The sequence below is a fragment of the Lipotes vexillifer genome, unplaced genomic scaffold (genome assembly GCF_000442215.2).
Source record: "Lipotes vexillifer unplaced genomic scaffold, Lipotes_vexillifer_v1.1 scaffold532, whole genome shotgun sequence".
Lineage (NCBI taxonomy): Eukaryota > Metazoa > Chordata > Mammalia > Artiodactyla > Lipotidae > Lipotes > Lipotes vexillifer.
The window spans coordinates 2,676,665-2,699,533 of NW_006798027.1; the positions used below are offsets into that span (position 1 = coordinate 2,676,665).

General features: G+C 48.9%; 1 protein-coding gene across 1 annotated transcript in view; it reads right to left on the bottom strand.

Moving 5' to 3' along the window:
- CEMIP (cell migration inducing hyaluronidase 1) overlaps positions 1-22,869 on the bottom strand; it is a 72,222-nt gene that overhangs the window by 43,219 nt on the left and 6,134 nt on the right. The window contains exons 4-9 of the mRNA XM_007470083.1: positions 19,990-20,169; positions 17,527-17,597; positions 16,449-16,544; positions 15,491-15,612; positions 10,426-10,558; positions 9,439-9,630 (exon numbers count right to left, since the gene is read on the bottom strand). Of these exons, the coding sequence (XP_007470145.1) occupies positions 9,439-9,630; positions 10,426-10,558; positions 15,491-15,612; positions 16,449-16,544; positions 17,527-17,597; positions 19,990-20,169 (794 nt within the window). The remainder of the gene's footprint in view (positions 1-9,438; positions 9,631-10,425; positions 10,559-15,490; positions 15,613-16,448; positions 16,545-17,526; positions 17,598-19,989; positions 20,170-22,869) is intronic.

Here is a 22,869-nt window from a genome sequence, read left to right on the forward strand (position 1 = left end):
TGCGGTACACGGGCCTCTCACTGTTGTGGCCTCTCCCGTTGCAGAGCACAGGCTCAGCGGCCATGGCTCATGGGCCCAGCCGCTCCGCGGCATGTGGGATCTTCCCGGACCGGGGCACGAACCCGTGTCCCCTGCATCGGCAGGCGGACTCTCAACCACTGCGCCACCAGGGAAGCCTAAGGACCGTTTTGATTCTACTGAACCCACCCAGATAATCCAGGTTCACCTCCTATCTCGTGAGTCTTAATCACATCTGCAAAGTCCGTTTTGCCACATAAGGTAACACATTCCCAGTTGCCAAAGATTAGCACATGGACACCTTTGAGGGCTGTTAGTCAGTCTGTAACAGAGTCCTTCTTTTAAAAAGTCTCAGGTAATAGAAAAAAATTAACTTTTCAAAGAGCCCATTTACTGGAATTTACTGTTATCCCCTGAGCCAAAGGTCTGTGTCCCCTGTCAAAGGGATGCCACGGATAGGGGCTGTCAGGCTCTTCAGTCTCATTCAGGGTCCTGACATCAACCAGTGGAAAGAGTTTAAAACAAGTTAGTGCTGCAGAATACTGGTGCCTCATCCTCCAGCACATCCCACTGTGGCTTCTGGTTTGGGTCACAGGGCCACGAGTCTGTCCAGTTTTAAAGTCCAGAAGCAGAGTCCCCTCTAGCACCCACGCAGGAGCCTCTCTCCCATCCCTGGCTCGTCCTCCGCCCATTGGCTCTGGGGCCTTTACAAGCAGCCAGTTACAAGGCGCTCGGGTTGGGGGGAGGTTAGGGTCTTCTGCAAAAAGAGCTGTGCCCTGGGTTCTGAGTGACCCCAGCTGGACAGAAAGCTGCACCCAGAGCAGCGTCTGATGCTGATAAGGAAACAGACTCCCATGCATGCCAGCTCTGAACACCCCAAGTCCAGTGACTGATATACTGAGCATTGATCATAATTGTATCTAAGGATAGACAGTCAGACCTGGAAGGACCCAGAATGGCTTTCTGCCATCACTTAGGCCAGCTCCCTAACTTCACATTTGAGGAAATGGAAGGCAGGCGGTGCTCAGGGCCAGCCTGGTGGAGATGGGGCGAGAATGGGGGGGCACGGCCCCCAGGAAAGGATGCCCTTTCAAGCCCTTATGACTGGTGCTAGGGGCACTTTCTCTTCACCACCAGGCTCTGGCTCTGAGACCCAGTGAGTGCCATGAGCCTGGACCTTCGCCATAAGCACATGAAACGTGACACCTGTCTTTCCAGTACCTCTTTACTCTCCGTGGACCCTTGACTCTGACTTCGAGGGCTGAGCATGTCACCTACGTCCAGGCAGCAGTGATCTCTCATGACAGCCACTGGGGGTGCACTGCCTTCCCTCTCTCTCGGGGAGGACCTGCTGCCAGAGGGTAGTCAGCAGGCGGCCTCCAGTTCAGGAGCCACCTGTGTCTGCTCCAAGGTCATGCTCTGCTTGGGTCCCTCCCAGTGACTAAAGCACAGCCGAGGTCCTGGAGCCCGGCCCCTGCTTCCCCACGCAGGATCCCGATAGGCAGGCTGTGCTCGGAGGCACCCCCCCCAACCCCGCTTTCCCTAATCTCCCGAACCACCCAGCTCAGAACACTCCCTGAAGGTAAGTGGGTCAGTGGAAATGGACCCTTCTTTTTTCCCAGAGCTGGGCATCTTTCCCCAAGTACTTGCAGGCTCCTGGTCTTCCGGGCCTCATGCCACTGGGCACAGTGGACCCAGACCTCTTCACTAGTGGACCCCCCAATGAACAGCTCTCCTGGCAGCACCCAGAAAAACTTCCAAAGGCTTCCTCAACCGAGCAAAGCCACCCGGGACCGTTCTTGGGGTGCAGAAGCAAGCGCTGCCTGCCAGTGCCCTAGAGGCAGTTCAGAGGTGAACTTGCTAAAGCAAGTGATGGGGGCCTGAGGGTCTGGTCCCGAGAGGCACAGTATAGAGCCTGCTTCCCAAAAGGATGTCCCCCCGAGCCCCGCCACCCAGGGCTCAGCACGTTACAGAGGAGGCTACAGGGAGCAGCAAGCTCCGTCCTACCAGCCAGAGGCGCAGGAAAGGAGCTTCCCATGCAGCTCCGGGGGGCACAGGAGCTGTCTAGCTGCCCGCAGGATGGACAGAGTAAAACCCAAATTCTTGTGGGCTTACCCACCATCACTCCCACACGTCCCCTTCTGCTCCAGCCAGACCCGACCACCCATCATTCCCCGAGCAAGCTTCTGCTCGTTTACATCTCAGAGCTTTTATCGAAGCTGCTCTCTCTAGTTGGGACAGCCTCCTCCATTTGTCCATGGAGCAAATCACCTTGTCCCTCAAGATCCAGCTCTGATGGCTCCTTCTCAGTGAAGTCTTCCCCGACTACCCTCAGCATTAGCCTTTGCATCTTGGGGTCTCCACGGTGCTTCGGAGAGCCAGGAAACCAGGCCAAGCCTCCCCATCTCTAGGCTATGCATCTCCAGATTTCCAACCATCCCTCAAAGTGTACGCATTTCAGAGTTCAGGAGGCTCCTCTCAATTTGTCAGCATCCCCCCGTAAAATATGGCATCCAGGGACTTCCCTGGAGGTTCCAGTGTTTAAGACACTGAGCTTCCAATGCAGGGCACGCGGGTTCGATCCCTGGTCGGGGACTAAAATCCCACATGCTGTGTGACGTGACAAAAAAAAAAAAGTGGTGGCCAGGCAGGGTGCTGATCAGAGGCTTCTGTTCCTGTGGGTGGCCAGAGGGCCTTCCTCGGGGATCCAGTCTCAACACAAGTGGAAAGGTGGGACAGATGCGGAGGACTGTGGCTCTGCAGCCAGGCTGTCCGGGTGGGATTCTGACTCAGATCATAGCCGTGAGTCCCTGAACACATTATTTAAGCTCCTGAACCTCAGACCCTTTATCTATAAAATGGAGATAACAATAGCACATATCTCGAAAGGTAGCTATGGTTGTGAAATGAGTTAATCCATGGAATGTGCCTGGAACAGCCCCAAGGGCACGGTAGGGGGCTAGTGTGACAGAAGTGACCCATGCAGCTGTCCCCAAGTGAAGGCTGGAACGCAGGGCTCCCACCGCTAGCTTCACGCCTATAATGATTGGGAGGGAAGATAACAGGTTCGACAGCTTTCTTTGTTCCACGGGGAAAAGCAGCCAGGGGTTAGGGGTGACTTCCAGGTAGATGGACAACTGTGCTGATTAGACTCCTGGGAGCAGACTCAGTAAGACAGACTGAGAGCTGAAAGAATATTCCGGTCCCACCGCCTCCTTCCCCTATGTGGGGCTCCCTATCAGGATTTTACAAACCTTACAGCCAGTTTATCTGTCCCGTTGCTGCATTTACAGCCCACTCCCAGGCCACTATCCCAGGGAAGCTGTGCACCCCGCTTTCCCAGCATCCCACCCTGTCTGTGGAATTCTCCCACACGGCCTTCACCCCTCCCTTCTGTCTCCAGGCTCTGATACAGGAAGGCCAACCAGGGGATAGCAGACGCCGCCAAGCCAGATTTGTCCTGAATAATCCACAAGGGCCATGAGCACAGATGAGGGGTGGGGAAGGTGTGGGATGCAGAGGACTCTGCACAGTTGCCCCGCACAGGAATAAAACATCGACCCTTCCAAGTGTTCATCCTACGACTGGCCCGGTTCCACAGTCCGCCCTCTTCCGAGCCCTCTCTACAGGGCAAGCACGGCACTGAACACTCTGGGGTCGAGAAGGGTAAAACATCAAGGATCTTCCAGTGGGAGAAACAGACCCCTGTACGTGTGGCTCAGACCCAGCAGGGCCCAGGGTTTCTGCAGGAGGGGGCAGTGAGGTCTGCCCTTCTCAGACCACGAGGACAAGCCCAGAGGGACTTAGTCTGGAGGGTCCCAGAAAGGCAAATTTACACTACAGAGCTCCCAGATCCCTCCTCCAGTCCAGTCATCTTTGAGAGAAGATGTTGGGAACAGGGTCCCTCCTGGGGGGAGCATGAAGCAGAACACATCACCTTCGAGCCAGAGAGCTCTGAGTTTGAATCCCGGCTTAGATCGACTAAGTAGACTTGCTTGGCCTATACCAGCAGCCCTCACTAGAAAGTTCGGAGATAATGGAAATGCTCTATTCCGTGTTGTCCGATATGGTAGCCACTAGCCACATGTGGCCAGTGAACTCTTGAAATCTGCCCTGCAGGACTGAGGAACGGAATTTTTAATTTTATTAGTTTCAATTAAATTTATACAGCCACATGTGGCTGCTGACTACCATGAGTCTAGATGTTTAATTTCCATGGACATCAGTTTCCTCATCTATGTCATGGAGAAAACAGTAGCACCCGCCTTGTCACGTTGTCATGAAGAGTAAGCAAGTTGGTTTATGTAAAGTGCTTTAGCATATCATGGGAAACTCAAACAATGTTAATACTAATTAGTAGTAGTACTTAAAAGTGTGTGATGGGGGGCTTATAAACAAAGTGGGAAGTTGAGAATGAAAATAGGGTAGAAAATTGAGATTTCTTTTTTCTTTCTTTCTTTTTTTTTTTCTGACGAAGGATGTATTTATTTTAAACCATTACATAAGATTCAGCTTAAGAATCATAAAGAGGAGATTTCTAATTGCCATGTCGGGAGGTGTTGAAAATCACACTGTGGTTGGCAAAACTTTGAAATATTTTTTTAGATGATTCACACATTTTCATGACTTTGTTACCCCCATCTGTTTCTCGTCAGAAAATCGTTATGCAAAAAGGCCTGTTTACTGGAATTTGGGGGCAGTGAGGAAGGAGGATCCAGGGGGGCTGTGTCCCTCTCTGCAGCCAGCCTGGGGAGAACACGGATTGGTAATTGGATGGGGGCACAGTTTTGGAAAAGAACAAAGCGCGTGGAGTCCTTGCTCCGTGTCAGTGGGGGATGGAGGGCCAGAGAATGGGCTTGGAGCTGAAGAGGAGAAATGTGAGCCTCCCTCGGACAGCCAGACAAACAGAAAGACACACACACACACACACACACACACACACACACACACACACACATCACAGATACCCCTCCCTGGGGCTTTTCCGATGCTGTCCACCAGGAGGCGTAAGCCCTAAAGCTTCTGAGCAAGGTGGTCCACTCTGAGCCTAGTAACTTTAATGAGGGAGGGGCTCAGCAGGGTTGGGGGGCTGCTGGAGATACAGACACAGGCAGTCCTAAACCAGGGGCGTTTGGAGGGTCCTGAGGGGGATGCATCATCTTCTCCACTTACCCCTTCCTCCCTCGGTACTCAGGACCCAGAGCAGCCCCATCTCACCCTCTGTCCAGCCTGCACAGCCCTCATGAAGCCCCTGGAACTGTTGGCCAAACATTGCCACCTGCTCACACCCAAACCACGCCGTTGGGCGAGGCGGGCGTGCCCCAGGATCGCATGGGTTCCTCATTCTCAGGGTCACTCTTGGCACACACCGCTGCCCTATTAGGACCTGCTCAAGGTGAAATTTCCCCTCCAGGCCTAGGGTGCTCAACAATGAGGTGCAGATGAGGGCCGGTGTGAACAAAGTGCCTCTCCCAGGGGTGCCCCTCCTCCTACCTCCCTGCAGGCAAGGCCTTCAAGGCAAGCTTTCACCCTCCCAGAAGCCACAAGGGCAGCCTCAGCTCCATGGGTCACTTAGGCTGGGCCCGTGAGCCATGGCCGCTGAGCCTGCGCGTCCGGAGCCTGTGCTCCGCAACGGGAGAGGCTACAACAGTGAGAGGTCTGCGTACCGGAAAAAACAAAAAACAAAAAAAACACTATCACTGAAGAAATAAAGTAGGCTTCAAAAGTGCAAGTGTGATCAGGGGATGGGAGGGTGGGAAATAAGATTTAACGTAGCAGTGACATCCCCTCAAACGGTCTGAATGCCACTCCTGACAAGAGTCCCAGAGGACACCTGGCATCCCAGAAGGCCTGTCCACATGTATTGTCCTCAGGAGACACAGAAGACACCCAGTGAAGACCCAAGGGTCCAACACTCACTAGGAATTGCTTCGCTTGGTGCTGTCCTGTAAGTGGGGGTCTAGGAAGTCTAATAAGCCATTGTACTCAGAAGAAAGCCCCAAGGTGCCATTTGGGGTCTCCGCTTCCTCCAGCCCCCCGTTTCCCTCTCAAGCTACCTGGGTCTTCTTCTGGAGCTGGAGCATTGCCCGGCACAGGGTCTTTGCTGCCCCTCCCCTCTTTCCTGGTTACCTCTCTGCTCAATCATTAATTCCTCTGGGGAGTCTTCCGCGCCTTTGCCAAACCCCGGTTTCCGATGCTCCCATCAATCCCCCATCTTCCTCTTCCATGGCCTTTCTCACATTTGGGATCTCGTTTTTATTGGGATGATTCTTTGCTGGATATGCATTTTCACAGCTGCCTAAGGGCAGAGGACTTGTCTATGTGGTTCACCATGGCTTCCCAAAGCCTGGAGCATTGCCTGGCATAGACTATGTGTTCTTTGTTTGTTGAATACATGATGACCTGCTCCTTGCCACCTCCCTGCGGGTGTCCTTGTGATGGAGGAGTGAGGATGCCTGTCCAGTCTGAGGGTGGAGGGAGGGTGGGGCATGCACATTCACAGGAAGAGCCTCCACACCCAGAAGCATCAGGACACGTAGACAACTGCAGGCCTGGCAGACCTCGTGTGTCTGTCACTAATAATGACAGAAATGGCTTGCTTCTCTCCCTCTATAACTTCCTTTAAACTGCATGTCCCCAGAATCGATAAGCTATAAAATATACAGGTTTCAACCACTGGCCTGTGGTTCATGCCCCTTCCTTCCTTTCCATCCTTAAGGTTAGTTGCTAAACTATTGCGCCTAATACTACTACTAGTAACAGCTAACACTAATGGAGCACGTACCACCTGCCAGGCACTATTTTAAGTATCTCTTTAACTCCTTTAATCTTCACAACAGCCCTTTGAATTAGTTGTGATTATTATCCCCATTTTATACATGAGAAAACAGAGGCAAAGGGAAGTTACATAATTGTCTAACGTCCTTTGGCTAATAACTGCCATTCCTAGAATGTGAATCCTCTTTGAACGATTTTGCCTCTACCAAAAAAAAAAAGTCTTCCTCAAAATGTCTTCAGAAAACGTGACAAACAGCATGACCCTCCGTCTAACGTGATAAATCAAACCGTAGATAGCCACACACAGAGAGCATCTTTGCATCAAACAGTTTCCAAGGTGACGGTTCACGTTGTTGTGCAGTATCCATCACGTGAAAGCCCCTATGACAGATTCCCCAGTAGCCCAGAGCTAAGGGAAAGTTGCCTCTCTTGGCTTCTGGTCACCTTCCTTGTATTAGACAATATTAGTTAAGTAATTTGTGAAGTTCCTTTCTCTGCTCTGGCTGCCAGGAAGCTCAGAGATACATTTTATGGTCTATTTCAGTAGCTTCTGCTAACTTCATTTCCCACCCCCCTTTCTGCTGACTTTATTCTCCATCCATCAGTCTTTCATTACTTAGACATGTATCTTTCACTCTGCTTGTTTTTTTTCTTTTCCCCTGGATGAAGATCTACCTGGACTTGTGTTCATTCTAAGAGACCCCGAAACCTTTTTTGAAGAACGTAGGGGTTTCAAACAAATTATCATTTAAGGTATCATTCTGTTACCTTGTCAAGGAACAAATGTTTGGTCATCTCAGCCTCTGCCCACAAACTGCTGCCTCCTTCCCTCTCTCTCGCCACACCCACCACATCACCGTCTCTGGAAACAGTTACAGCCTTCCTTTTGCAGTTCTGAGTCTAGAGTTGGTGCCCCAGGATCACAGCTGCAGCATTTGTGGACTGCCTCAGCTAGATGCCCTCCAGGGTCCCCATCCCCATGAATAAAATAATGGCGTTGGACTCCATCACAGGTTCTCACTTTTTTAAACCTTTGTGCCCCCAAATTCTTTCTCAAGCACACTTCCACTAGCCAAAAAGATTCTGTTGAATTTTACCTTTTGTAGTTTTATTTCCAAAATAATAGATACTCTGAATATATTGGTAATGCTTTCTCAATTCATAGTCTTCCTTTACCCCCAAATTCTAATACTTCTGCAGGTGCAATGGTTCTGTGGCAGCCAATTTTTGTTTTCTTTAATTTTTATTGGCGTATAGTTGATTTACAGTGCTGTGTTAGTTTCAAGTGTACAGCAAAGTGATTCAGTTACGCATATACATATATCTACTCTTTTTTAGATTCTTTTCCCATAGAGGCCATTACAGAGTATTAATAGAGTTCCCTGTGCTATACAAGTAGGTCTTTATTAGTTACCCATTTTATATATAGTAGTGTGTATATATGTTAATTCCAATCTTCAAATTCATCCCTACCCCCGCTTTACCCCCTGGTAACCATAAGTTTGTTTTCTATATCTGTAACTCTCTTTGTTTTGTAGATAAGTTCATTTGTACCTTTTTTTTAGATTCCACATATAGCAGCTGATATTTTTAATGTCCAGTATTGATTCTCCTTTCTCTGGTAATACATCCCAATTTTGCTTTGGGGAGCGACTCTGTCCATGCAATGCAGTCTTAGAAGGACAGTCACTGAAGGTGCCCTACCCAGAGGGTGAGCACATGAGACACCAGCCCAATCAGTGCCATCTCCCTGGAAGGTAAATTTTGAGCACCATGTCCCAGAATGTACAAACAGTGATGTCTTAAGGATGCTGCCCATTCGTTCCTGCTACCCAGACCCCTGAAGCTGCCCTGTTCCTGGTCCTTTATTGCAGCTGGGCCACGCAGCTTTCACTTAGTTCTCTAAATTGAATAGAACTCAATGAATTCGTTTTTTTGTTTAAGATAGTCAAGTTGGATTCTGTTGCTTACAACAAATAACTCTGACTGATACATAATTCCCCCAACTAAGAATAATTGACCTGGACTATACTTGAGGTCTCTTTTACCTCTAACGATCTGTAATTCCAGTAACCTCACACAACATAAATGACAGGGCACTGAAGTCAAGATTTAGGAGAAGAAAAAGGAAAATGTGAAAGCTACAGAAAGAAGAGATTTAAAATTTTGTGGTAGGTTAATTATTGCCTAGCAAATGTTCATTCCCTCCCTTCTATCTTAATGGGAAAAATAGAGTTCCCCATTCATGTTGAGTTGGACCATGTGATCCGTTTTGGTCAATGGAAAGTGGGTGTCAAAGGGTGCTAGTTCTGACCGCAAGGCCTTAAGAGTCCTCCCATGTTTCGGCTCACTTCTCCCCCATGAGAAGAGTATGTCCTGGGAAGAATGAGACTCACATGGAGCTGACCTGAACCCAACTCTCAGCCTGGAGCCAAGTTTAGTGTGGAGAAGCTGAACCCTAGACAGCCTGTAGATGCATGAGTAAGAAATAAATGCTTGCCATGAAATTTTAAGGATTTTTTTGTCATGCAGCATTATTATGGCAATAGCTGACTGACACAAATTTGTTTTGATTTCAGTCAACTTTAAGCCTAACAATTTTCAGCTTCATCAGGCCTAGGGAGGGGTGAGGGAATGTCCTACCTGCTACTTTGACCTGCTTGGAGGCACAGGCTTTGCAGGGGAGCACCTGGAACTCTTCTGCCTGGTACATGGAGTAATCAGTACTGGCAATGACCAGGATATCTCCAGGCTTCCATGATTGTACATTGTCTTCCAGATTCAGGATGGTGCTGTTCACGTTGGTGTCGATGGTGACAGTGAGTTTCGGCCTCACTGTAACCCAAAACAGGAGAGACTGAGAGACAAAGCTTTGCTCCTGGCAAACTTCTGACTCCCCACCTCTTCCCTTCCCCTCCCTAAATCAGTAAATGCCAGGTTTGCCTATCCAAAACCCAAATCACCAGGCTCACCCCATCCAAGTCTTGGTACATGTTTTGTGAAGTCAACAAAAACCCTACCAGAAAAGAGCCATTCATTAGCTCTGGGCATGGGAATTTTCCACTAACTCCTTAGCTGGAGTTAAATGTGGCTGCCTCACCACACCCGTTTTGCAAAAGATGTGAAACAAATATAGTCCCTCTCAACTATTATTTTCAGTAGCTGTAAGCCTCCCCTCCAAAGAACTTCCATCCCTAATGACTGCCCTCTGGAGATGGCCAAGTGCCCCTGAGAACAAACTGACCATTTCCAATCCCTTCTAACGAGCACCTCGAGAACCGGGTTTAAAATAATAGCACCCAAAGAGGCCATGAGCTGCATGTCTATGCAGGGGAGGGCTGCAGGAAGGTCAGCTCTGTCCACTGCACCCTGGTTTTCTTGGACCAGGCCCTTCCCCTTCCTGAAAGGCATGTGGGCAGGGTGGGGCTCTGATGGCTCCTGCCAACTCCGAGGACCCTCCCACGGCTCCTGTGTCACAGAAGTGCTCTCCATCGCGAGCTTGGTAGGAGCGCAGGGTCACTGAGATGCCCAGAGGCAGCTGACCCAGCCATCAAAACTCCCAATGCATAGCTGGCAGCTCAAGGAACCAAGCCACGGTTGCCTTTCTGTCCCCAGCAAGGAGCTGCTTACCAGGCTTCCCACAGAGGAACCGCACACGGTAGCTCTGGCAGCCTTGGCCCTGGTCATAGCACACAAACCTATAATCCTGGCCTCTTTTGTAGACAACCTCGGTGGTGAGGTTAACTCCATCCACTGTAATGGCCTGGGAACAGCATGGAAATTACAGAGCAAAGTCATTTCTTTTTGTAAAGAAGGAAGGTGATGATTAATGTTATAAACATATACGCACGAGTCTAAAATTGTTCCTGCTGCAAAACTTATTTACAATGGCCTTAAGTTATTATTCTGACATTTCCCCTTCTTGACTTTGTATAAGAAAGACAGCATGAAGTCACAGGATGGATAAACATCTTGCCTGGGGTCCTACCGTATTTGGTATCCAAAGCAGTGACTGACTGCCCTGGTGAACATTTTATGGAGCATTTACAGCAAGCACACACTCTTTTAGGAGCTGTGCTGGCTGCTTTCTTACAACTTGTACCACTCACCACCACGAGCACCATCAAGAGTGGCCAACATTTATTGGAGACTCACTATGATCAATCCACTGGTGCCTAAATGTGGCTCCACATCCTGTGGGGAGTCTTTAAAAACACTCATGCCCAGGCCCCATCTTTGGAGTCTCAGATTTGATTGTGTCCAGGGGGCAGCCTGGGCATCAGAACTTTTAACGGCTGCCCAGGTGACTCCAATGGGAAGTCATGTTTGAGAATCCCTCTTGTAATTATGGGGCTACATACATTATTTCATTCCCTCTTCTTGGCTATGAGGTCTATGAGATTGTTGCTGGTTTTACAGATTAGGAAACTGACGCTCAGAGAGGTTGGGTAACTTGCCCATTTGAATCTGGATGCATCCAACTATACAGCTGGTGCTTTGCAGCCCCTCCCACTGCTGCCTTCAGGCACTACTGCCTACTGCCCTTGGTTCAGTGTCTGTCTCCTTCCAGTGGCTGGTGGGTTTTGGAAAGGCCAGGTTTTGCCTCCCTCCCTGATCCCAGCATCCAGCCCAGGGCCTGGCACAGAGCACAGTCTCAGCTGATGAGAGTTGATGGGCCAGGTAGAGAATTTAGGGAGTGGGTTCAGAGAAGGGCATGATCCCTGCCAGCTGGGGCTCATCCCAGGGCCGGGGTATGTCTGCATCCTGACTGTGGCTGTCATCAGAGACTTGCAATTGAGAGCAAGGGCTGCAGCTGTTATCCTCTTTGGCACAGAAACCAAAGGGACCAGGGCTGGGCAAATAGGAAGGTAAAATTTAGTCAATCTAAAAAGGCGGGGTGGGGGGCACTTTTAGGAAACCCTGCTTTGAACCCAGCAGATAGCTGCTGCCCTTGGCTTGGAAGGAGAGCTATGGAGATGTGAGTCCAGCCAGAATGAAAATTCAGCCCTTTCATGCAAGCAACACACTCACAGCCATTATCTGGGGTGGTCTCCGCAGCAGAGAGGCAGGCATTGCAGACTTGCTCTTAGAGGAAAACACTAAGGCTCAGAGGGGTTTAGAAGCAAGTTCAAGGTCACCTGACTGTCAAGCCCATGCCTCTGACCCCCGGATCTTTTCCCCCGAGGCCAGCATGTTTTTCAGTTAAGACACCCCTTAATGTTGAGAACTGAGCCTGAAAACATCATCCAATGGAGCTGGACATTTTTTAAGGTGCAACATCCAATAAAAATTTCAGGAAAACATCTACTCAGTTTTGCTGCTTTTCTTTTTTTCCTTTTTCTTACTGTAAGAACGACCTTAGCTTTGGATAAGAAGAGTAAAAAGGGCTTTACCACTGTCCAGTGAACCTTGATCTTAACTTTAAGTAGACACAATGTGATTGTTATTCATGGTAATAATTACAAAATAACTAGCAATATCATAATAAACAGTAACATAGGAAAATAATTTTAAAATAATAAAAAAATTATGGGCACTCACTATAGGTCAGACACTTCATGTACTGTTGCATTAAATCCACAAAATAATTCTATGAGGGAACAATTCTTATCTCCATTTTTGATTATGAGGAAATTGAGACACTAAATTAAATAACTTGACTGATATCTATGGCCAGGATTGCTAGCGAGGATGACCCAGGGTGCAAGATTTAAGGCAGCACTCACTCTCGGGGTGATGCGAGTGCAGAGTCGGGACCTGGGAGTGAGTGCCACCTTAAATTTTGTGCCCTGGACACCTCACACGTCTAACTGTAGTCCTGTCACTGCTGATAGGACATAGCTCACAAGTGGCAGAGCTGGATGCAAACTAGGAGCTATCTGGTTTCAAAATACATCTTCCAACCACCAGACTGACCTCCAGCCACTGTGCCGGGGATGAGGGAGAAGACGGGACTGCCCGGTATGGTCTCAGCCCCAAGGATGTGTGAGTCCAGTAGGTCCCACTGGCCTTGAAGGACGGGTGGGTTTTAAGGGAGAAGGTAGGAGGAGAGATTTCAACCCAGGAGAACCTCAAGAAGGGTGATGACATGGGAACAGGGGACTGTGGTTTGGGTTTTGATTCTGCAGAATCACAAGCTATCAGATCTGGAAAAAAGTTCCCTGAGTTGAGGTCGACTGTGTGAGTCCTATTTCCTCTTTCTTTCCAACTCGCCATCTTGCCTAGGTGACAAATGTCCTTAACACCCCCTCCCCCTCCAGAGGATGTGACCACGTCAGGGTAGAGCAAGTATCTGGGGGACCCCTTGTGTGGGGCGGCCACAGCCCTGGAGTGTCTTCAGGTGCACTGGGGCCTGTACGGTGGCCAGAGGTGGCTAGTGACCACAGTAACCTGTTATTTCCCATAGCGGCAAAAATTGGCACACGGGCATTTCAGTTTTGTTTCGGTCTCTCTGGAGGGTTAATTAACTAGGGCATTTAGCTCCTGGCTGATGTGTCTGACACTCTATTTATAAAGAGGATGTAATCTTGCTTTTCTCACCTGTGGTAAACATAGGACAAGCCTGGCTTTGCTCTTCTGACTTCAGAAAAACCCGGAGTATATTCTACCTCACCGTCCTTTATGACTAGAAGGAGATGTTCCGGCTAAGTCTGGGGCCACTACTGATTAAAGGTTGACGGTGAGGAGAAAAGGGATGAACCTGGCATTTCCAGGATGCAGCACTTCCTCCTTCCCTTTAGGGGCGGAGCTTTGATTCACTTTTGGAGGCACGTGACATGGTTTTAGATGACTGCCTCAAGGAACCTTTGTTTTGCCAAGAGAAAGCCAAGATTTTATTCTGGAATTGAGAGTTTTGAACTAATAAGGGGTTATAATGGTCAGCAAAATATTGTCAAAGAATGCTGCACTTTTGCGGGAAGGCTGGCCCAAGCTTCTGGGTAATGGGGAAAACTGTTGTTGGGTCTTTTATTCTTCTCTGGACCTCGAATAGTTGAGACCTTGAACTCAGGGAATTCATTGTCAAGGATACTCCTTTCGTTGGAAGGAAACTGGGCCCTGCAATATGGCGGCAGACTGGTGGTTACAGAGTCTGGGGTTGGGTCCCCATGGCAGGTCTTAGATTATGGGGCTGGCGAGCAGTCACATATGATTATATATGTAACATATGGAAAAATATGTATACTTTCTCCAGTCTCTTCTGCTATCTCCAAGCCTTTAGTAAAGTTTCATTCACTGTGTTAGCCTGGGATTAATTGTGCTTTGACACTCTCAGGGAAGAGCCCGTATCTGTGCTGGGAGCAAAGTTACTGAGAGCTAGAAATGCCTAAGAAAAGCTATTTTCCTAGCATGGAGAAGTGGTCTTCTAAACAACAGTGATCTGGAGCCAGGCAGCTGGCAGAGCAAACACCAGGAGGGATTTGCAGAGCACGGAAGCATTCCTCGAGGATTTCCAGAAATACTTGGGGAGGGAGTGCTGGTACAAGACTGGACTTCCTGTAGCCAAGTGAACTGGAGGAATAAAATGATGGCTCTTTCAGAATGAGAGCTGGAACATTCAGGGTTGCAAGAGAAAATTAAAATTCAATCTGGGAAGTATGCGCTTTGGGGGAGTCAGCACTTTTTGATTCTGTTGGACCCAAGAAGAGTCTCCAACGTGTAACTGAATCTGGGTAAATCCTTCTCAGTAACGCTGGAGCCATGTGAACGGAGAGCCTTAGCCAAACAATGAGAAAGGTTTCCCTGGCCTTTGCGAACTGCAGAACAGAGTGTCCTCTCTCGGAAAACTGGTCCCTTGTCCCACAGTCCCTCTACGATGCAAGGCAGAGGGCAGAAGTATTGCCTCAGCGTGGGGGTCAGGGGGTGGAGGGATGGAGGCAGTCAGATGACCTGGGACCTGCGGTTAGATCATCTGAAAGAAGGTGGTGTACAAATGTTGCTATTTGTATTGGCTGAAAGAGGATAAATGGGCAGGGATGGTCTTTCTCCAATGACTCCTAATTCTCTATCAAACAGTTAAGTGGCCCCAAACCTTGTTTTAGAAGAAGACCAGGCATAAGGAAATAAACTCCATTTCCTTGCACGTCTCTGTCTTTCTTATGGTCCTTTGAGCTCGGAAGCTTACCAGCTGAGCGACTGAATTGTGAGGGCTGCCTATTCACCCGACACTTTCATGATGGAGCCAGCTGAGAAAGTCTAGGTCCCCTTTGGACAGAGTTAACTCCAAGTGAAGATCCTGAGCAAACACCGTCCATTCTGCAAACGCCGGCTTTCAGTAACTGAGTGGAGAACAAGGCTGTAGGTGTTCTCCACCTGGGCCAGGCTCCGCCTGCACCCAAGTCCCGGCCAGATCCTGCGCACTCGAGGCCCCAAAGGAGACCAACGGAGGAGTGAAGCTGAGCAGGGCAAACCCAACCCCACGCTGGGCACCCTCAGCTGTGGCTGGAAGCAGCTGGGGAGAAGGAAAAGGAACTCAGCAATAGGACCAGGAGAGAATCTGAGGCCTAGCTTTGAAACTCACTGGTGGGGAAGCCTGGGGCAGATACACAGCTGCCATGTCAGTCTCTAAAATGAGAACAGTACTCTCTGGCTTTACCAACGTCACAGGAGGGCCGTGAGACTCACACCACTCAAATGGCACAGAGGTCTGTGATCTAGAGTCTTCTTCGAGACAAAGCCTTTATAACTATTTGGTTACCTGTATATCAATGGGGCGATTGCAGATTTTCCCTGGGTGAGTGGCCCGGAGGTCTGAAATTTTCTCCCCACCTTTAGTGTAAGACACTTGGTCATGTTCAAACCACTCCGTCCATTCCACATCTGGGAAGAAAGCAAAGAGCAGGGTCAGACGAGCAGGGCGCAGGAGAGCCAGCCACACTCGGTGTAGCCCCCAAGCAGCGTCGGCACAATGGGAATTGAATACCATCTGTCCAGGTTCTCACCAGGCTGGGTACCAGAGGCTTCTAAACCATCTGTCAACTTTCCCCACCTCTCCCACCTTTTTATTCAAAGTGCCTCTTTTTTATTTTTTATTTTTTTGGTACGCGGGCCTCTCACTGTTGTGGCCTCTCCCGCTGCGGAGCACAGGCTCCGGACGCGCAGGCTCAGCGGCCATGGCTCACGGGCCCAGCCGCTCCGCGGCACGTGGGATCTTCCCTGACCGGGGCACGTACCCGTGTCCCCTGCATCGGCAGGTGGACTCTCAACCACTGCGCCACCAGGGAAGCCCTAAAAGTGCCTCTTATTGACCATCTTATTTTATAAAAGCAATAGATATTCTTCACTACTGCCAAAAGGAGAAAGATGAAATCCATCCATGAACCCATTATCTGAGGATGGCAGCGAGGATTGCTGCTTTCCGTGCCCCCGTCCCCGTGTGTGTGGGCTCCTTGAAGCCTGGTTCCTACTCCTCCTGTACGTGTTCTCTGTTCAGTGCCGGCGCCTGGCACAGAAGAGGTATTCCCCGAGAGGAAACATCCCCCTGGGCTATTCACCACGGAGCCTTGATTAATTAAAGACAGCTCTCAGTTGCAAACTAAGTCGACACTGCCACAGTCAAGTGGTCCTATTGGTGCAAAAGAAAAGTCCTCGTTCTTCAAAGCCCTGGCCTTTTTAGCCCCCTGTGAAATTTCACCAAGGTGTCCCAAACTCCTTACCTTGAACCCACTCGCTGGATGAAGAGACATTGAAAAGCTCACCATGCTCCGTCCGGAAGAGTTTGAATACCCGGGCAGCAGCAGAGCCGTGGTGTCCTGTCAAAGAGGAGATCAGAGGCGTCAGCAACCAGACCGACCCCCAAATTCAGACGGATGTGATGCTAATGCAGAGAAAGGCCCCTACACACATGGATCTTGAGTCATTTTGTTAAAAAAAGAAAAATTTCAGGCCAATCTTTCCAGAGCAGATTATTTACTGTCCCTTCTTTTGCTTCAGTTTTGCAAGTTTAACCTCAGTGTTCCAACAACGCTATACTTTGGAAACCCATCGTTTCTCATGTGAATTCCCCTCCAGGATTAGAACCGGCAGTACCTTCCGAAATCTTCCCTGGGCAGAGGAGGCTGGTGCTATGTGGTAACAGCCCATCCAAAGCATCTTTTTTTTTTTTTTTTTTGCCCACATGGCAAGGCTTGTGGGATCTTAGTTCCCCGACCAGGGATCGAACCCAGGCCCTCGGCAGTAAACGTGTGGAGTCCTAATTTCCCAAAGCATCTCTTTTTTTTTTTTTTTTTTTTGCGGTACGCGGGCCTCTCACTGTTGTGGCCTCTCCCGTTGCAGAGCACAGGCTCTGGACGCACAGGCCCAGTGGCCATGGCTCACGGGCCCAGTCGCTCCGCGGCATGTGGGATCCTCCCGGACCGGGGCACAAACCCGTGTCCCCTGCATCGGCAGGCTGACTCCCAACCACTGCACTACCAGGGAAGCCCCCAAGCGTCTTTTTAGCTCAAAATATTACCCTTGCTGGTTCTGTCTCAGTTCTCATCTTTCCTGTGTCACTTGTTTTGGATTAAAGCAATGACAATTTCTTTGCAGATGTAAATATTATCTTAGTGATTGGCCTTAAATCAGTATGGACTTTTGCCACTCATGTAACTTGGCCATTAAGCAGCTAGTCACTCAACAGGGTGTTGGGTGGTGGATCAGCCATGTTCTGAGGGTGGAGGGTGGTTCAAAAAGCCCCCGAGTCTCTTGGTCAGAGGGACACTGGAGGGAATTTGGCCTCTCTCCATTTATTACCGTGATATTCAATGTGGTCTTCAACAGAAGACGAGGGATTCCCTTTCACAGTTAGGAAACTCCAAGGGTGTCTGAAAAAAAAAAACAACAACAAAAAAGTTCTTCACACATCTGAGCCTGTACTGGAGGTAGAGTTGACGCAGAGTGTCACACAGAGGCTGTCTGGGGAAATTAGTTTCCAGGCTGGGCTTCCCTTTCTCCAGAAGAAAAAGAGCCTTTCTCTGCAAGCCCTGGCCTTCCGAACCACTTGGCTGGCCTGATGTTTGTGGACTGTGAACATCTGCAACTCCATTCTGGCAGTCGACAGGGCATGAATCACAAATAACAAACAAGTCCACAGACCTACGTACCACCCGCCAGGCTCAATTAGGTTCTGAAGCAAGTGCTCTGATTCCTTTAGGAAAACAAGGAAACATGCTCCAAGGGAGAAAGCTTATTTCTCTTCATGAGTTAATCTCGAGGAAAATGCCACAGGCAGATGTGATTGAGTACCCAGGAATCGGCACTGGGCCTTGGGAAGGAAAGAAATACGTCTTCTTCCTGATGAGAAGCAAAGGAGAAAAAGAAGGGGTACCATTTTGGAAAGTTATACACTCCTCTCTTCACTGAAGCGTGCACTGCTCTAGGGTGGGAAGGTTTTCTTATCCGTTTCCGTCTTCCCCCCAGTACCTAACCCAGCCTCTCGCTTACTGTGAGATGTCAGTAGGTCTTGGTCCTCAATAACTTTGATTAGTTTTGTTTTGATCTCTTATCTTGGAAAGTAAGTCTTCATCGAGGTTGGGGATTTGACTGTGTCACCCTTGCTTAAAATCTTTCAGTGCCTACCCATTTGCATAAAAAGCAAGCTCCTTGGCCCAAAGCAAGAGTCCCTCCTGTGCCCACCTTGGCAGCTTCACCTCTCACCCGTCCTGTTCTTGTTCTTTCACGCCCCGTCATCAATTCCCATTTAATGTCTGCCTCCCGGCGAGAGCTCAGTACTTCCAGAGACAGGTCAGAACTTACCATGAGAGCTCAGTACAGCTAGTCCAGCCCTAGTGCCTTATGGCAATATTTGCTCAACAGCCCCTTCCTGGGTGAATGAACAAATGATGGGTGCAAGTCTCAGATATTCTACAGATTTTAGGTGCTTTGAGTGTGTCATTTAAAGTGGGTCTATACAAATGAAGGGTAAAAATGTAATCCCTGCCTACCTATCTCCTTCACTTATAGAACACAGCACCCATCCTTCCGTGGCTCTTGTTTATAAGGAGAGAATAGTTGCTAACGTTTATTGAGTTCTTATTCTGTGCTACACACAGTGGCAAATATTTTGCTCATATTATCACATTTACCCTCCCCAGAGCCCTTTGAGCTGGCTCCTCAAATATCCCATTGTACAGACACAGGAAGCCTGCAAAGAGATGGTGAGTCACTTGTGCAGTCACCTGGCAGGAGGTGCAGCCCAGACTCAAATTCAGGCCAAATCGGACGCTAGATCTTGGAACTTCTTCTGCTGAGGCCCAACGTAGCCAGTCCCTTTGTGGTTCTGCCTGCCATTGGAAATTAACTAACTGGCCTTTTGGCTTATAACACAGTGAAACAGCAGCGCCCTTGGTTTTTGTTAACAAAGGGGTTTTAACAATTCTAAAGTGTCACTGTCATCTTTGGCTGCTTGAGTTTCCTGCCCAAACCCTTCCAGAAGGAGCAGCCCATGGGCAGTCAGAAAAAGCACCCTGGAACCCGGAGTCCTGTCCCTGCCCAGGCAGTAAAATTGCTTTGCTCAGAGCCCAGAAAAGGCTCTGGCCTGCCCCCATTTTGCCCACGGTCTACAGAGCTGGAGGGAGGTGCATCCCTATCTCCAATAGCTACGGGACAGATCACTGAACCGAGATCTGATTCAACATGATTAAAAGGTGTGGCTACTGTGGGGTAAATAAAATGGCATCCTCTTGGTGCCAACAGGTGCGCATGCCAAAGTCAGGCATGATGCTGCAATCCAAGGCAAACAAAACACACCCTGGAGCACATCAAAGGGCCCCTTCTGCCGGGGGCGGGGGGCTTGGCTGGGCAGACGCACTTCATGTGGTCTCTAAACAGATGTCTGCCAATCCCCCCAGGCGTGTTCTGACCCCGTTGCTAAAGAAAGGGAATATGACCATTAGCTATACATCTGAGGCACGGCTTTTACACACAGTAGATGCTCAATTAATATTTTGTAAGTGGCCGATTGAATGAATGAGTTCATATACACAGAGACCTGTGGAGCTTGAAGAGTGCAAGATGCTTATAAGGAAAACCAGGCTCCCTTTAAGAACAATCCCTAACGTGTCCAATGCAGATGGATCACATGTCTGCATCCCCCAGGGTCACCACTGAGGGTGATGTCGCCTGGGGAAACGAGCAAGGAAGTTAGGTAAAGTCAGCCTCGGGTAGCGATGCTTCAGTGTTCTGGAGCCCTGGGGAGGTGGAATTGGTGGGCGATACCTAAATCCAAGGTGTAGGAAGTGTTTGCTGCCCAATCTGGTCATCGCCTTCCTGGCCACGTCGTCCAAGTTTCGAGAGCCTTCATCATTCACGGCAACAGAAAGGATCCTGCCGTCGGGCACTGTGTTTAAATACTGGGCCAGACGTTCACTCTCTTTCTTGGATCTATAGGTGTCAAACCTAAAAAGGGCAGAGAGAGGGGATTTTAATAGTCCTAACAGCGGCCCAAAAAGAGAACTCTAAGCACCTACCTGTGGTATGACAACTAACACGCCATCCAAAGATCTCAAGGGCTATGATTTTTAAAGAAAAAAGCTTTCATTACAGCAAAAATCGATCATCTCAGACTTGACAAAGATAACCCACCCTCATCCACGTACAATAGCTCTGAAATATAGATCTCAAAAAACCTACGTCACAGGTGACAAGAATTTACAAAGGAAAGACCCAGTTGTGTGATGATCCCAACTCTAAGTATAAAGTGAACTTACTAAGTATAAACATTTTGTACAATGACAACGGAAATTCCGAAAGAATCTGTCTTAGAACTTCACGAGCAAAATAATTCTAAAACGAGTCTAGAAAAATAAACCAGCATGAATAGCCAAGATTTGGGAAAAGGAAAACAGTGGTGGTATGGGGAGCTGTGGCGGGGGGGGAAATGTATGGATGCTCCTGAGTCCTCAAACTTGTTTTTAATTGTTCCCGTAACCTGGTCTGACCCCACCTAGGCCCCCTCCTTCTCCAGTGCTCCGCCCCAGGAATCGTCTGTTATGAGCCTAGTACAGCTCAGGGTCCCGTGATCATACCCCATGCCCACTCCTGCCTTCACTCATTCATCCTTACCTTCTCTCCAGCCAATCAAATACTTCCTACCGTTCAAGAGCCGACCTAAGTTCTTGTTTCTCCAGGTAACCTCCAGGTAACCAGGTCTCAGGTGACCACAGCCTGCGTTTCTGTGTGTGTTCAGGGTTTATTAATATCCTGACTCACACACATTCAGCTCTCAGATTCTTGAGCCCACTGACTCATACTTTATCCGAAGGAGATTAGGAAGGAGCAAGTATCCTGTCTTTGGAACCTCCACATCAGAATTCAAAAGGATGCATGCACCCTGATGTTCACTGTAGCACTATCCACAATAGCCAAGACGTGGAAGCAACCTAAGTGTCCATCAACAGAGGAACGGATAAAGAAGGTGTGGTACCTACATACAACAGAGTATTACTCAGCCATAAAAAGGAGCAAAATAGTGCCATTTGCAGAGACGTGGATGGACCTAGAGACTGTCATACAGAGTGAAGTAAGTCAGAAAGAGAAAAACAAATATTGTATAATATCACTTACATGTGGAATCTAGAGAAATGGTAGAGATGAACTTATTTGCAAAACAGAAATAGAGTCACAGATGTAGAGGACAAACTTACGGTTACCAAGGAGGGGAAGGCGGGTGGTGGGATGAACTGCGAGATTGGGACACATATACACTACTATGTATAAAATACATAACTAATGAGAACCTACTGTATAGCACAGGGAACTCTACTCAGTGCTCTGTAGTGACCTGAATGGGAAGGAAATCTAAAAAAGTGTGGATATATGTATACCTGTGGCTGATTCACTTTGCTGCACGGCAGAAACTAACACAACATTATAAAGCAACTATACTCCAATAAAAATTAATAATAATAAAAAAATCCATTGAATATAATATAATAAAATTGAAAACAAAAAAGCAGCAGCACCAAGGAGTCAGAACACAACTGAGGAGACTGTTCTCTCTCCTGTGAAGGTCGAGGCTCTCTGATAGATTTTTGTGTCAATCGCTTAGCCTGGCTTCATTAACTGTGGTCTGAGGATTGCTCTGTCCCAGGCCAAGCAGGTGGCCGTCAGCCCCCGTGGGGACAATATAGTGGTTTAGGGCCTGAGCAGATCTGGATTTGAATCGCAGCTCCAACACTCCCCAGCCTTGTGACTCTGAGCAAATTTAGCTTCACCCAACCTCAGCGTTCTCATCTGTAAAACAACAGAACCCACCTGACAGGGGGTTTATGAAGATTCAGTTATATATGGCAGATAAAGTGGTTAGCACAGGGTTTTGCACAAAGTCCAGTGATCGTATTATTGTTACTAATATCCACCAGAGGGCAAGGTTGGCTGTACTGCGTGCTTCTGCCCACCCTGCCCCATATCACAGCTGATTCCCTGCCGCCTTCCTGTGGACACTCACAGCTCATGCCCTGTTTCCGAGGAGTTCCATATGCCCATCCTCCAGCAGCACCAGGAAAGCTGTCTCTGCTTGCATATTCCAGCTGTGCCCTTCCTAGTGGATCTTTCTCTCTGAGTGGCCTGGGACAGCCTCTGCAAGACCAGGGCAAGAGCCCCCAGGAGAGCCCCCTCTGCAGAATCTGCCAGCTGATACCTGAGCCAGGGCAAGGGACAGGGAGCAGGAGAATTGCCCTATCTGCCTCCGAAATATCTCTCAAGTTCATCCACTTCTGTTGCCACGGCTTCTACCTGAGTCCTCGCCGGCAACCTTGCTTGCCTTGACCATGCAGAAGCCTCCTAACCACCTCTGCTGGCTTTACTTTTGCCCTCCACAAACAATCCACTCTACACAGCAGCCAGTCCTTTTAAATCAGATCGTACCCTTCTTAAAGCCCTTTGGTGGCTTTGCATCCCACTAGGAATAAAACCCACCTCCTCGCTGGGCCTCCAAGGCCTCCACACCCACCCCTGCCTAAAACTCTGACATTATGGCACCTCGTTTCCATCCCTCTGCCCTCCCATATCTCTGCTGGCCCTTCCTCCCTGTGAGAACATCACGCCCTTTCTCACCTCTGGCCCTTTGCACTTGCCACTCTGTCTTGAAAACTCTTT